Source organism: Carlito syrichta, unplaced genomic scaffold (assembly GCF_000164805.1).
Source record: "Carlito syrichta isolate Samal-C Ts95f unplaced genomic scaffold, Tarsius_syrichta-2.0.1 Scaffold312267, whole genome shotgun sequence".
Classification (NCBI taxonomy): domain Eukaryota; kingdom Metazoa; phylum Chordata; class Mammalia; order Primates; family Tarsiidae; genus Carlito; species Carlito syrichta.
The window spans coordinates 277869-294423 of record NW_007256363.1 but is presented as its reverse complement, the minus strand read 5'-3'; the positions used below and the strand labels follow the sequence as shown (position 1 = coordinate 294423).

Sequence of the window (16555 nt, the reverse complement as noted above, 5' to 3'; positions counted from 1 at the left end):
TGTGGAGTCTTTTGTTTCCTTCTAGCTCATGCTTGAATTTCTCTTGAGATAAAGAGCTGGAGGGGTTTCCTCAAGATGGCCCTGTGGTTTGGAAAACATCCAAGAGTTGTGGAGACATTATTCTGCAGAAGATTTTATTGTGATATTGGGGGCGGGTGGAGTTAAGATTTTAAGTCCAGTGGTAAAACACCACCACCAAACCCTACCCTTTTGGCCACTGTGAAGAGGAGGCCTGGCCCCACAGATGCCATTTGTGTCAGCATTTGCCATTCTTCTCAACTTGGAGAGTGGGTGAGAGCATGGGGTGTACAGAAGAAGCCTTGGCTACTAAAATCCTCTCCGGAGTGAGACAACACTCTTTAAGAACTAGTGGTAAACCTAAGTGAACACTGATGGACAAATGGACAAAGATAAATACACACACACAATGAAATGTTATTTAGCCTTATAAAAGAAAGAGATTCTGCCATTTGCAGGGAAACTGGAGAATATTATGTTAAGTGAAATAGGCCAGACACAGAAAGAAAAATATTGCATGATCTCACTTATGTGAACTATTAAAACAGAGAGAGAGAGAGAGAGAGAGAGAGAGAGAGAGCAGGAGAGCTCAAATACACAAATAGGGAACAAAACAGTGATTAGCAAGACTGGAAAGGGAGGGAGAAGTTATCCGGAAGATAGAGGTCAAAGGATACAAAATAGCAGATATATAGGATGAACAAATCTAGAGCACTAAGGGACAACAGGAGAAGTAAAGTTAATACAATTGTATTAAAGATTTTTGTTAAGCAGATTTTAGTGCTCTTGGCACACACAAAAAGTATGTGAGATGATAGATATATTAACATGCTATTGTGACCACTTTACTATCTCTATATATCTCATTATGTCATGATGTAAACTTCAAATACATACAATATAATTTATTTTTAAAAATAATTAGCCATACATTTGGTCATTATTTTATTTTATTTTATTTTTTGAGTCAAAGTCTCACTCTGTTGTGTAGCACCATTACGGCTCACTGCAGCCTGGAACTCCCGGGCTCAGGCAATTCTCCCACCTCAGCCTCCTAAGAAACTAGGGCTACAGGTGCATGCCACCACACCCAACTAAGTTTTTTGATTTTTTGTAGACAGTGTCTTGCTGTGTTGTCTAGGCTAGTCTTAAATTGCTAGGCTCAAGCAATCTTCCTGCCTCAGCTTCCCAACATGTTAGGACTACAGGTGTGAGCCACCGTACCCAGACTTGCAACAATGCTTGATGTTAAAGTCAGATGTTTACAATCAGCTATACTTAACACTGTGCAGAAGCACACATGATATGTGCATGACCCAAGTGTGGAAGGCAAATAAGTGGGTACCAAGCAAAGAGCAAAGGCACATGTCACATGGAATAAGAAGTCTTAGGCAGAACTGAGCCACGAGTACCTCTCTAAGTCCTTGATTTTTAACTCAAGTTCTTAGAATAAAAGAATTCCTCTACCTTTTTAATGTGACAGACACCAATTCCCCTCCTGCTGCCTCCCCAACTCCAGTTTCTTGTGACTTAGGTGTTCTTTGGCAAGCAGCCCGCAAAGGATATTTCAAAGACTGAGCATATCATGTTTGCTCACTTGATGTAAGCAACAGAGAACTAAATCTGAACTTTGGCAAAAGTCTATTAATAATTGACGAATAACGGAGCAGTCAGGATGGCCATACATAAAAAAAAACCCGAAAGCCCACCAACATCTGGGGTTGCAGTAACCCATGAAAATGTTCCCCCGACTAGTTTGTGTCAATGATTACGAACAATATGCTAAATCAGTACTTCAGAAGTCTATATATGACTATTACAGATCTGGGGCGAATGATCAGGAAACTTTGGCAGATAATATAGCAGCATTTTCCAGGTAAGAAAATTTATTTTTTCATTGTCTTTACAAAATAAAGACATTGTACAAAATAAAATCTCCTAGCTTTATGTTGGTAGTGTAGAATTATTTGTCTAGATTTTATGTTTAGTAGAGAGGAAAAAATTCTTAGGGCTGTGAGAAGTCTTGAGTTTTTAAATTGTTTTAAAAAAATAATCCAAGCCTAGCGTTCTTGAACAGTTGACTGCAAAAACCAACCCTATGTTACCTCATTTGGAAATATGATGATCATTAATTAAACTGCATATACATTCTGAAGACTCTGTTTTTGTTTTCTCTGAGTATAATGGTGAGTGCTTATGTTCAAGGTGTAAGAAACAGCATTGAATGCAAGATAACCATCTTATCTGGTTGAACCAGACTGGATTCTTGCCCCAAACATTCCCTTCCTGCTGGCTTTCCGTGTTATTATTCATTTTGATTACTGTTGTCTAAACTTTCACTTCGGATTTCCATTTTTCTATGTAGCATTAATCTTTTGAACTTGCTGTTTCATCTCTCCTCCAAAGTGCTTCATCTCTCTTCCCAAATTAGTTTTCCTTTGACTTTCATATTTCAAAGCCCAAGATGGCGGGTATCATGGTTTATGCTTGCTATATGTAATTAAAAAAAGAAATAAAATAACTTTAAATAAGGAGTATTTTTCTCTTAGCAGTTACCTATATGGGGTTTATATGTTGAAGTGGGAGAGAAGTGCTTTCGGTATACCACCCCTCTTTCAGTTTCATCCATCTAACATTGTAACCCTTGGTAAAGTAGGTGAATATTGTGGGTAATCATTGATGGTGATAAATAAAGGAATGCAGAAAATATTCAGGGGGAAGGAATCAGCATTCCTTCCTAATTTCTTCTTTAGCCTACAACAAAATCACACAAAATCACTTTTCTATATGTACATTCGGAGAAGTGAGATTATTCTAAACAAGGTGGCCACTGGTAAGCAGCACTCTTTCACCCACAAATAGGTGTAGAAGCCTGAGGATCATGTGGGAATGAATGGTGAGGCCTCTCTCCAAACCTTTCAACCCTTGACTTTGTTGCATGTTTTGCCTGGAACCCAGATGCACTCACAAATGCTGGGAGAGTCATGGGAAAGGAAGTTGGTTAAGAGTAGAGAGACTCAGTGGCTCAAGTCTATAATCCCAGCACTTTGGGAGGCAGAAGCAAGAGGATTACCTGAGTCCAGGGGTTCGAGACCAGCCTGGGCAACTTGATAAGACCTCATCTCCAGAATAAATCAAATAATTAACTATGGCCCCAGCTACTTGGAAGGCTAAGGCAGAAGGATCGCCTGGGCGCAGTAGGTCAAGGCTGGGGTGGCCATGAGTATGACACAGCACTCCAACCTGGATGACAGAATGAGACTTCTTCACAATCTTTTCCAATCTTCATTTAATATTTTGGACTCATTTAAATGTTTCTGCTCTTGGAAGATGCCCCTTCTTGGGCCGGTGTGAATTCTGTTCACCAAGTAATGTGATTTGCTCTGAGTGGTCTCCTGAAAACAACACCTTACCCCCAACAGGCTATTATAACCAAGGATATTTCAGACTCTTGGCAGACTTACAGAGCTGGTGTCTCAGCATTGCTCAGGTCTCAGTGCTCAAGGGATTACCTATTTCATTTATATACAGCCTTCCTCACTCCTTAACTATGTTTATCCGATGCTAATTAATTAATTCAGGCTGATTATGAGTCTCCATGGGCAAGACAGAACGGTGAGCCAGAAAACGTTGCTGTCCAGAGGTGCTTACCTTCCGGAAGATGCGCAGCAACTTCCATAATGCAACTGGGTGGAACTGATGCAAAATGAACCCAACACAGTTGGCACAGTGAAGAGCTTAGAGAGAAACCAAAGGGGTGTGGTAAAGCGGACAAGCCACTTCTACAACCCTAGGAATGCTAGAAACTTTGTGAGACATAGAAGGCATAGTGACTTCCAAGTTGTGAACTGCAAAAGTGCCTCATGCCTTATGTGAATTACATGGTACTTGAATGAGTATTGCCACCCTTTGTGTGGATCCTGCGTCACTCAGGGAAGGACATAGCTAATGAGAATGAGTTTGTAATGCCACCTTTTCCATAAACTTTGATCATTCTCTTTTGTTCAGATTCAAAGAAAATTAAAAATAAAAGTTATTAACCAACTTTCTTTGGAGGATAGCTGATGCTATTTTATGCGACATGAGTTTTTATTGCAACATATGTTAGGGACTATTACCTATCTAACATCTCAATTCCTGTTTTTCTGTGTATCTTGCTGGGTGACCCTTGATTCCTTATCCTCTGTCATGCAGCTGGCCACGTGGAACTAAGAACAGACTCTCTGCCAGGTTGTGGTGGCTTAGGGTTGAGGGCATGAAGAGAATCAACATGAAATGTCTCATTCTGATTCAAATGCAAAGTGCAAAACAACCCAGCCTTAGATAACCTGTTGTGACACAAAGTCAGGGCATTTCAAAGACATTTAAGAAATGTATACACCTTCTCCTCCCACAAATACAACAAAAGGCTCTTCTTCACAGTGACAGCTTTTATTTCTCTGACAACTACATTTTGGAGTTCTGGGGACATGGGCCACTCATCTGACCCAGCAGTTGCTTGAAGACATTTCTGGGTAAAACTAGAGACTTTAATATTATTGTGGCAAAAGAAAAAAATTACGAAAGGACAAATAAATGAAACTACCCAGAAGAACACAATTTCTTATTGCAAATATGACAAAAGAGGGCAAATGTCAGCTTGCTACATTTTGCATGGCCTGACCTGATTAGGATTAATTTGAAAAAGAACAGTACTTTCTCTTATACATTAATTCAAAGTGGCCTTCTCAGCTATGGTCTGCACATATCTTGTGGCTTTTTTTCCCTGAAATTGTTATTATTAAAAACAACACAACAGTTTGGGCCCTCCTGATTTCAGAAAAAAAGGCTCTTCTCTTTTCTGATGCTTCACTTCTTGGTACTGAAAATTATGTTGTTTTCTTTTGAATAACAGGCAATTAAAAGTGATATTATACTCTCAGTTTTTGAGAATCAATAAATGAGTGACGTTTTCAGCATTCTTCCTGTAGGCATGAATGTCATGGAATTACTCAGCTAGTATCCACAATAGGTGAATAAGATGGCTTTTGCTTATATGTTTTAAATATTCAGAGTAAAAAATTAATGTGGAGAAAACTGTAATGCAATATGATAGTGTTACAGAAATTACAGCACATTAATTCACTGTGTTCAGTTGGTTTGATTTGGAAACAGGACACAGTTTTAAAGCAGGGTGTTGCACATCTTCCTCAGCAGAACCACTACTGGTGGGGAGAGCATATATCTCCTGATTTTTGGGAGGAAGTTAAATTTGAGGCCCTTGTTGAACATAAAGTATGAGCCAAAAGTTCTGTTAGAAGAGTTCCACCTTTACCCCATATCCTGTATTCAGGAATCTTATTTTCTATTCTTGAAAAATTGTATTAGTCAATTGGTGCAGCTGTTCTGCCAATCTTCCAAAGTTATAGTTAGGTCCTGTTTTATGCATACTTGGGAGAAATGTCCTTAAATTTGGGGGTGGGTTCCAGTGGAGATTGGAAAGTTATTAAACTACCTGGGAAAGTTATTGTGATTGCTATTTGAAAAATACCAACATATGGAGGACTCTTTAAAGAACATACATTTTCCCACTTTATTGATTTCATCTAATTTTGCCTAGGAATTGCATTTTGTGCCTTGGTTGGCAAAACATCTGTAACATCCACAGAACAGAAAAGAGTGTTTGTGGGGAAACAACACATAGTTATTGACGAAACTGCGCCACCAAGTGGACAAGCATTAAGTTACAGAAGTTACAGTCTGGAAATAGGAGTGAGCCTTGTTTTATTCATGGGAATTTTGACATTTAAAAATGTCCCCTTTGACACACACACACACATACACAGCTGCCGCCCTGCAGCTTTGCGTGATCTCTTCATAAAAGCTTTCATTGTTCCTCCAGCTCTAAGTAAATATGAATACCTTCCAAGGCTGGCATGCCAATGGATGCTATTAAAATCGTTTTCTCTCATTCTAATAACACACTTAGAGATGATTGGTAGTAAAAACTTTCTTCAAGGCTTCTGCTTCTCCCCCTTCAAGATGCAGATCAAAGAATCATGCTGTGAGAGTCCATCGGGAAGAAAAGACTTTCAACAACAGAGCATGTGGTGTGACATGAAATAATGACAATTATGATATTCAAAGGAATAGCATAGACATCGCACAGTAAAACTTCTTTACTATGCTTTTCAGGGACTGGATATTTTTACTTTATTATGTGAGGGAGGGTTATATTACAGACCTCTAGCTGCTTCACAAAGCAACATTAAGAAAGAATTTCTTCTTCCGCTACAGGAAGTATGCTTCAATTAAGGACTTTTTTTGTTGTTACTGCATTACTAAATCATACTTCACTATATTTACTAAAAAAAATCTGATCTTTCTGGAAGCAGAGCTTAATCTAGGTAATAAAATATGCATACTGGTCAGATATGTATGTGTTTCTAAATAATACGTCTATTTTGCTAATGCATATTAGAAATGGTGCTGTATTTTCTTCAGTTTTATTTAATATTAATGAAAAGAATAATAAACTCAAACAAATAGAAGATGTAAATTTTACTGGGAGGAAAGAGAACTAACTCTCCTGTACATTTTACTACTGAATTGGTGGTTGGTTTATTGGTCATTTTATTCCAACACAAAAGAATCACAGAAACAGTCATTTAAAATAATTTTCAGTTATCAAAAACTCGTTACACCCCGAATTCCCGTTTCTGTCAAATAAGATTTTTTAAAATACTCATTTAACTAAAATCTTTCTTCATCATTACACTTCAATGAATACAGCATACAGCGCAAGGATTTTGAAGAACCCAAATTATACTTTTAAAAGTAATTGCCTGAAGCTACCATCTATTATACATAAAGAAGATAAAGTAGACCAAACAGATCTTCTTAAGCTCTAGCCTACTCTTTGCCTTTGTGTATCATCTTCAAAATGGCTTGGGGGAAGTGAAATAAAAACTGTGTTCACACAAAAGCCTGTAAGTGAATGTGTGTAGTGGCTTTATTTATAATCGCCCCAAACTGGAGATATTTCAAATGCCTCTTAACTTGAGACTAAATTATCAAACAGTCATGCCCATGAACAATAGAATATTACTTATCAACCAAAAGGAACAAACTAGTGATACATGCACCAACTTGAGAAAATATCAACTGCATTGTGCGAAATGAAAGAAGACAGACTCAAAAAGCTATATACTGTATGATTCTGTTTATATGATATTCTTGCAAAGCAAAATTATTGACATATATCTATATCTATATCTATATCTATCTATCTATCTATCTATCTATCTATCTATCTATCTATCTATCTATATATTAGTGGTGTTAGGAGACTGATCTGGGGAGAGTTTCACTACAAAAGAAAATGGGAACTTTGGGGGATGGTTGAATCTTTCTAGATCTCAATTATCATGCAGTTGTGTTACCATATACATTTGTCCAAATTCATAGAACTATACACTAAAATGGGTGAATTCTACTGCATGCTAATTATATTTTAATTTTAAAAATTGCTTGGGAAATTCGTTACCATTTTATGTTAATTTTCTATCCTCACAAGCATTAAAATTTATTATTTTCCTTTAGCTTTATAAAGCAATTTGCTTGATGGAAAAATCCAATAATATATATATGTATTTTTAACTGAAATGTATTATAAAAGCTCTGGTTATGCTTTTGAAATTCTAAAGTCCTTTCTTAAAAAAAACTCTAGATGGAAGCTGTATCCACGGATGCTCCGGAATGTTGCTGAAATAGACCTGTCAACTTCCATTTTAGGACAGAGGGTCACCATGCCAATATGTGCTGGGGCCACCGCCATGCAGTGCATGGCTCATGTGGATGGTGAGCTTGCGACCGTACGAGGTAGGAAGAAGGTCCTTACCATAGGGAAGACTAGCATTTAGTGACTTCCTTCTTTGTAAGCACCAAGCGAACACTTCCGTGGGTATTGTTACACTGAGAAAAATTAAGCTCATAGACTGGACCATCAAAATACCTATTCTTGCTTGCCCTACTCCTCTACCTTTTCACTGTATGACTCTGGCAAGATACTCTTTGTGGGCATTGAATGTCTTCGCTGTAAAATAGGCATAAAAATAGTACCTACCTCACGGGGTATGGTGAGGCTAAAATGAGTTCACACATACAAAGTCCCTGACACAGAGGAGCGGGTCAATAACTGTTGGTTATACTGTGAGCATTAATAGCAGGTATCTTTTTTATAGAGTGACCTGAGTTCTTCTGGGCATATTCCCAGTAGGGGGATTGTGGGATCATATCTCGCAAATGGATCTGTGAGAAATGGAATCTCCCAAGGTCACACGTAGGCAGCAACAGAGGTGAAATTCAACGGAGTGGCTATCTTTTCTCGAAGTCCTCCTGCTTCCCTCAAACCAAAGCAGTTCTCACAGCGAAAGAGCAGATGCAGCAACCTGGTTGGTTGTGTTTTCTTCCATGGCTTCGGTTCATGATTCTTTTTTTATGGATGAGTTATATTCCCAACAGTGCATTTCTAGCTGCTTTAAGGAGAAGCGATGAGAAAATTAAATATGATGTAAAGAAATCTCTCATTGGTGCTAATTTATTAACTTTCCGGTTCCCTAGCAACTATAAACATATGAAAGGTCAGCAAAGTAATAAGTCTCTCCAAATGCTGCTTCGGAAACTCACATAAAAGTTGGTAATGAATTCTTTTTATGCCAAACAGGGCAGGAAAATGCAGGCCAAAAGGGCATGCACTAAATGCTATTTTAAAACATTTTAGTTTTAAGAATTAAAGACCTTGTGAACTCACCGTCCTTATTGAAATGTCGGACACAAAATTCTGTCAGAGATATCAGAATGACATAATGAGGTTTTGCTGGACAGACTTAGGTCAGAGACCAGCAGTTTCATTAATACGAGGACCACACACAGATAAGTGGCTTTGGGGTCCCAAGGCTTTGTCTGTGGTGATCTTGAAACATAGGCGAGGAGAAGAAAATACAAAATGGGTACATGTCTATTTAAAGTTGCAATAAGAAGGACCTTTACATGAATGATGCCATAGGCTACAACCCTTAAAACAAAAACAAACAAATGAACATAAAAAACTAAAATTTTATTCCCCTCAAATTCCTATAAAAATCAACAGTAAATGGTAAACTGAAACTACTGAAGAAAATTACTAGAGTACAAAGAATTAACGTCCTTTTTTACGTAAAACGCCCTAATATTTGAGTAAGAAAATGATTTATTACCCCAAATAACAAAAAGATATAAGTGAACAAGATATATAAATAGGGGATTCACAGATGGAGATATAAAAAACCAACAAATATATGAAGAATATTTTATTTATTAATAAAGAAATGCAAATTATAATCACATTTTATTTTCTGATATCAACTTATTTTAAGATTATACAATATGATCAGATAAGGGGAAATGTACATTTTCTTTTATTTTCTCTTTTAATTTTTATTCTGAAATTGTGGGGTACAATTCAGGGTTAGGTATACAAATGCTCATTGTGCAGGTACCCTTATTGATGAGGTGTGCCCCTCGTTCCCCAGGTGGATATCCACTATTGTCAATCTTAGCTTACCCACCCCCCCACTCTCCTCCCTGCAGTTTCCCGCTTTCAGTCCCTTTCTACAGTAATATGGTAGTTGTTCAAGGCCCACTTATGAGTGAGAACATGTGACACTCAGCTCTTTGTTTCTGTGAGAGATCACTTAGTATTATAAACTCTAATTCCAACCACGTTGCTGCAAAATTCATGATTTTGTTCCTCTTTATGGTTGCATAATATTCCATTGCATATATGTACCACATTTTTAAAAAATCCAGTCCTCTTTTGATGGGCAGCATGGTTGGTTCCATGTTCTTGCAATTGTGAACAATGCTGCAATAAACATACGTGTGCAGGTATCTTTTTTATAGAGTGACCTGAGTTCTTCTGGGTATATTCCCAGTAGGGGGATTGTGGGATCATATGGAAGGTCAATTTTTAGGAGTTTTAGGAATCGTCACACTGGAAATGTACATTTCAAACACTAATAGTGGAGTAAGGTAAAACAATCTTTCTAAAGATAATTTGACATTGTATGTCAAAGCTCTAATGGTTTGAATTCCATTTGATGCTGTACATTATTTTCTAGGAATTCTGAGGAAATAATTATGTTTTTTGAGGAAAGGTTTTTCTACTAGAATTTTCATGCCTCTGCTATATTTAATAGGAGAAAAGATAGAAAAAAAGCTCCCAAATGTTTTATACTTGGAAATAGGTTGCAAAAAAAAAAAAAGAAATAGAGTGTATTAAAATGGCATACAATTTAAGAAGTCATATCGTAGAAAGAGTGTAGTTACATAGAAAGATGTTATAAGTGAATATTTTCAAAAAGCAGTCACAAACAATAGTTAGATCCTAAAATATATTTGATTTTAAGGACCAAGATGCTGACCACAGTTAGTAAATGTTTATTTATGAGTGATAAAATTACTCATGACTTTAGATTCTTCTGATTTTTGGCTCATACTTACAGACTATTATTTAAAGTATTTTGTAAAAAGGAAACTAACACTTAGATTTAAAAGAGGAGAGAGAAATGGAGAAGAGACCATGAAAAGAATGGATATGAAGAAAGAAAGCAGAGAAGGCAATAGGCAGAACTTACTTGGTGAGACACCCTGGAGCTTGCACTTTATTTTTACATATATTACTTTATTTGATATATATATTTTTTTGAGTTGGAGTCTCACTCTGTCCCCCAGACTGGAGTGCAGTGGCCGCTCTTGGCCACCACAGCCTTGACCTGCTGGGCTCCAGCGATCCTTCTGCCTCAGCCTTCCGAGTAGCTGGAACTACAGGTGCGTGCTACCATGCCCGGTTGATTTTTGATTTATTGTAGAGATGAGGTCTCGCCAAGTTGACCAGGCGGGTCTCAAACCCGCGAGCTCAGGCAATCCACTCACCTCAGCCTCCCAAAGGCGCGGGATTGCAGGCTGAGCCACTGAGCCCGGCTTTTATTTGATATTTGATAGGTATCATTGTCCCCATTACGTGGGCAAGTAGCCAGAATTCTGGAGAAAACATGTTTTATAACTTGTCATTGACAGGCTTTACTCTCTAACTCACTTCTGATGGTTCTGAGACCAGTTCTGAGACCAGTGCTCCTTTTTCTTGGTGGGGTTGGACTGAGAAGAAAGAGGAGAAGGGCTGGGCATGGTGGTTGACATCTGTAATCCCAACACTTTGGGATGCCAAGGGAGAATTGTTTGAGCCCAGGAGTTCGAGACCAACCTGAGCAACATAATGAGGCCATGTCTCTACAAAAAATAAGAAAAAAAAATTGCTGGGCATAATGGTGTGCACCTGTACTCCCAGCATCTTAGGAGCTGAGATAGGAAGATCACTTGAGCCCAGGAGTTGGAAGCTTCTCTGAACAATAATCCTACTACTGCACTCCATCCTGGGTGACAGAGCAAGACCCTGTCAAAAAGAGAGAGAAGAAGAGTGAGAGAAGAAAGAAAGAAAGAAAGAAAGAAAGAAAGAAAGAAAGAAAGAAAGAAAGAAAGAAAGAAAGAAAGAAAGAAAGAAAAAGAAAAAGAAAGAAAGAAAGAAAAAAGAAAGGAGGGGAGAGATAGGGAGGGAGGGGGAGAAAGAAAGAAAGTTTACTCAGAAACCATGATCTTTGATGGACCAGGCAGGACTTCAATCCAATATTATTTCCCCCAGCATTAACCATGAGGGAATATTAAGCACCTATTAATCTTATTCCATTAGATCTGCTTAACAATACTTATAAAGTAATTACCATATTCCAGAAGAGCAGCCCAAAGAAGTAGGTCATATTATTAAGCTGATTTTACACATGAGAAACTGAGGCACATACCAGATGAGTAACTTGCGTAGGGTTACATGATTCATAAATGAGAGAGATGGGATTTAGATCCAGCCATCCTGTCTCCAGAATCCAAAATTCTAATCACTTTGTGCTGCTTTTAATTTCCAGAAAATCCTATAAATTCTCATGAAGAGAAGCCCATTTCCACCCTGTAGAAGTAATTAATTTATAATTTTAAGTACATGCAAAACAGCCCCCTTAGGAGAGTGAAATACAGGGCACACATAGTTGGATAAGGTGGAAGCAGCAGAACAAAGAGGGTCTAGTGACATTGAGGTCACAGAGGAATTGGAGATGGCCATGAAAGTTTGCACAAGCTGCCCTCAGGAATCTAAGATCCTTGATCAGGTTACTGTCAGAGCATCAGCCTCACAGTTTATATTCAGTATTTGTGCTAGAAACCTCCCTCAAGAATGTCAATGTTCTTATGGTTTTCACCTATGTTCCAATGCCTATCTATGAATTGTTGTTCTGTCTAATATTTGGATGTATTCTGAAAGCTAATGCTTATCAGCTCATAACAAAGAGTTCTCCTTGGTTGGTATACTTTGGCTATGGGACAATGGGTTAGTTGGAAGAAAAAAATGAATGTCTGGGGCAAATGCTGTTGGTGCCCTGTATGTATTCCCTTGCTCCTTCCCATTTCTGTCAGACCTACCACTTTTTGCCTGATATTTTCTCTGATAACAGGGCCCGCATATAGATGAGTTGGGAATGGGTGAGTGGAAGAGGACCCCTCAGTCAACGATGTTCAACAGCTCTCTTTGATCAGCGTAACTGAAGCATTTTGTAATACCCAGTGTGCCCTGGGAGAATTGAGCCCCAGTTACCCACAGAAGTTACCTGTTCATTAACATATCCTCTTTTATTGGATCCCTTCCCATTCTTCTTTCACTTCCTTCACCTCATCTTGAGGTCATTTCCAGATAAAATGATTTGTGCTAATATCTTTGTGTGATTGTTGGCTTTTGGAGGTATGCAAACCAGATCTGAAGGCTGTAGGTAGCCACAGGCAAATTTTAGTAAGAGTGTAAGAAAATTCGTATTTGGTAGAAATTACTTTCCTTTTCTGAAAACAGAAAATTGGCATAGGATTATGAAGTTATTATTTTATTTATTCCATTATTTCCAGAAAGAATATTGAAATCCTCACATGCAAGCCTGATTCTTGGGAATATTGTGAAACCTTCAAAAAGTTGTTGTGGAGGACTTTTTGGTCACCTTCCTAATTATTTGGTACCAGAGTTTCTCTCTTTTCAGGTACTTAGCCCCTAGGGCAGAAGTAAAGGTAAGGTCATGTTCAGAGGACAGGTGTTAGTGAGCAATTTCGCTGGAGAAGTATCTCTATCAACATGATCAGTAAGAGTAAGTGAAAGCCATTTGTGTCCACAGCCAGTGGTCTGGTCTGAATAATCAGAATGGGCCTCCAGAAAGTTCCAGAAATTGCCATGGCACCACAGTCTCACTTTTCCAATGGACTCTTCAGATGTCTTCAGCAGAGTCTCACTTCAACGGCCCTTTCGCCTTTCCCCAAATGACCTGGACCCAAGGACAGAACTCTGCTCTTGTTTTTTTTTTTTGAGTTGGAGTTTTACTCTGACACCCAGACTGGAGTGCAGTGGCCGCTCCAGCAACCACGGCCTTGACCTGCTGAGCTACGGCTCAGCCTTCCAAGTAGCTGAAACTACAGGCGCGCACTATCACGCCTGGCTAATTTTTGGATTTATTGTAGAGATGAGGTCTCGCCGAGTTGCCCAGGTGGGTCTCGAACCTGCGGGATAAGGCAATCCATTCACTTCAGCCTCCCAAAGCACAGGATTACAGGCTGAGCCACCGAGCCCGGCTAGAACTCTGCTCTTAACACTTCTGTACATGGTTGCAGAGTGACCAACAAAGCTGCATTTTTTACTTTTTCCAATTGGTGATTGAATATAAGTTTGCCAAATAAAAGGGGGCCATTTATATTTGAATTTCAGATCAACAAATCATTTGTAACTCGGTGTACTGTACGTTGGTTCATTCTGGCTATCCTCGATGGACAAGAGCTCTTACATCCAAGGGATTCTTGTGAGGATTCACGAAATAAATACTATGAAAGCTTACAGAATGGGAGATACATACTTTTTATTTGTCCCTCTGAGTCTGAAGTTCCAAAAATCTTTCTTTTTCACAAACAAAAACTCACAGAAAAGTTCATTCCATTTACTCAGCAGTGGAAGTAAAAAATATTCTCTCTTTGCTAAAAATATTTTTGTTTTAAGCTTTATGTAGGAACATTTTAAAAAATGCCTTTAAGGGTTAGGCTTGTAATGTAAATGTCCAGGGGGGATGAAGTTGAAGAAACAAGACTTCAAGCTCCAGGGTGGGGACAGGAGCAAGCATTTTCGTATGTTTATCGCGGCATTGTTCACAATAGCAAGAACCTGGAACCAACCATGCTGTCCATCAAAAGAGGACTGGATTAAAAAATGTGGTACATATACATGATGGAATACTATGTAGTCATAAAAAAGAACAAAATCATGAATTTCGCAGCAACCTGGATGGAACTAGAGCCTATAATACTGAGTGATCTCTCACAGAAACAAAGATCTGAGTATCACATGTTCTCACTCATATAGTGGACCTTGAACATCTATCATAACACTATAAGAAAAGGATTGACAGTGGTGGGAAACTATGGGGGGGTAGGGAGGGGAAGAGAGGTGGGATTAACGATAGTCAATATCTGTCTGGGGATGGGGAGACACCCCTTATCAACAAGAGTGCCTGAACAATGCATATTTGTATACCTAACCCTTAACTGTACCCCACAATTTTAAAATAAAAATATGTTAAAAAAAGAAAACTCAAAACAAAGAAAAAGCCTCCACAATGAATAAATTCTAGAGAAAAAGAATAATAAAATAAATAAAAAATAGGAAAGAAAAGAAAATTCCCAATTGGAGTAGACAGTCTTTACAATTTTCTTTCGTATGTACATAAATGGCTTTGTTTCCATTTAAAATGTCATCAAATGAGGCCAATCACAGTGTTTCAAGCCTGTAATCCCAGAACCTTAGGAGGTCAGGCGAGAGGATTGTCTAAGCCCAGGGGTTGGAGACCAGTCAGGGCAACTTGGTGACATCTCTAAAATAGATAAATAAATAAAAAATTAGCTGGGTGTAGTAGCATGCACCTGTAGTTCCAGCTATTTGGAAGACTGAGGTGAAAGGATTAGCTGAGCCTAGCAGTTCAGGGCTGCTGTGGCTGTGGGTGTGCCACTGCACTCCAGCGTGGGCGACAGAGTGAGACTCCAACTCAAAAAGGAATGAATGAATGAGTAAATAGTCATCAAATGAAAAAAGAGAGTGGATTCAATGTACAGAGCTTCTCTTTCTTTTATTTCTGAAGCCCTACTTCTTTCCACTACACTTTATGTCAGCCCTGGAGGATGTTGACTAGGGAGCAAGCGTTTGTGTGCATTTGATTTTCACTTTTCATACCGCTTTCTTGGGATGTAGGAGAGGAAGGATCCATGTAATTAGCTCTAGATATTGCTGAAAACACAAATACTTAAAAAATGCTACATGAATTCAGAAAGTGATACTTCAAAGTCTTATGAAAAGTGGTGATAACCAGCATGTATCCAGCAATTAATGTATGCCAGGAGATTTGACTTTATTATCTCATCTATTGCTTGCCACTATGTTAATTGTGTGAGCCCAAAGCCCTGAGGATCTTTCTCTAAGTCTTGTGGTTATAAAAACTGAAGCTTGGAGAAGTTAAATGCTTTACTTTGACTATTAATCACCTAGACAATGCTGTCTATTAAATATTGGTCCATTACTGATATTTACTGGTTTTATTGATTGCAGGAAGAATCCTAATTCAACCTCTATACTATAGTCTTGAAATATTAGTTTGCAAACATCCTACATTTTTACAGTTATCTTTTTTTAACTTTGGGGAAATGGAATGAACCATAGAAAATGAAAAGCAAAGGATCATACATTATAACCAAATGAAAGTTAAAATTTCTAAACCTTAGAGTAAAAAGCAAATAACTGGACAGCATTGAATGGAGGGCAGTGTGTCATGCATTGTGTTATAAATAGAAGATTTGCCGCAGTAGATTATTTAATCTTCATTTTAATAAATGCTAATTGTTGTACTATTTAGGCAGCCTTTTAAGTGCCTCTACTTATAATGCCACATCCACTTGAAATTCTAGTGAATTACTTCTTTATTTTTGACTTTTTTAGTTTTGTCCTTTATATTCTTCTGTATTAAGAATACAGAAGAATCATTTCTACAAATATTTAGCAGGTTGAAGGAAATAGCAATAATAAAAATAAATACTATCAGCATTTAAAAACAGGTGGTCTTATTAGGTTAAATTTCAATCCTACAAGACAAGTAAAGTACCTTTGACTTTTCATAGAACTAATTAATAAAATGCTTACCATACCACTTGATGCTTTAAGAGAATAATTGTAAAAATCTCTCAGGTTGTATGTGCAGTGACTATAGTAAAATTTTACTTCTTCAGTGCGGCTACATTAGCTCCTTTTTTTCTCCTTTAACACATGAAAAACCACAAAGAAAGAAAAAAGAGATGTCTGGCTTGTTATGTGGTCAAGTGCCACATGAGGGAGTGCTGGGACCTCATA

At 38.0% G+C, this 16555-nt stretch overlaps 1 protein-coding gene across 1 annotated transcript in view; it reads left to right on the top strand.

Moving 5' to 3' along the window:
- The first annotated feature begins 1664 nt into the window (after positions 1-1664).
- Positions 1665-16555, top strand: part of HAO1 (hydroxyacid oxidase 1) — a 56740-nt gene continuing 41849 nt past the window's right edge. The window contains exons 1-2 of the mRNA XM_008069870.1: positions 1665-1894; positions 7727-7878. Of these exons, the coding sequence (XP_008068061.1) occupies positions 1752-1894; positions 7727-7878 (295 nt within the window). The 5' untranslated portion in view covers positions 1665-1751. The remainder of the gene's footprint in view (positions 1895-7726; positions 7879-16555) is intronic.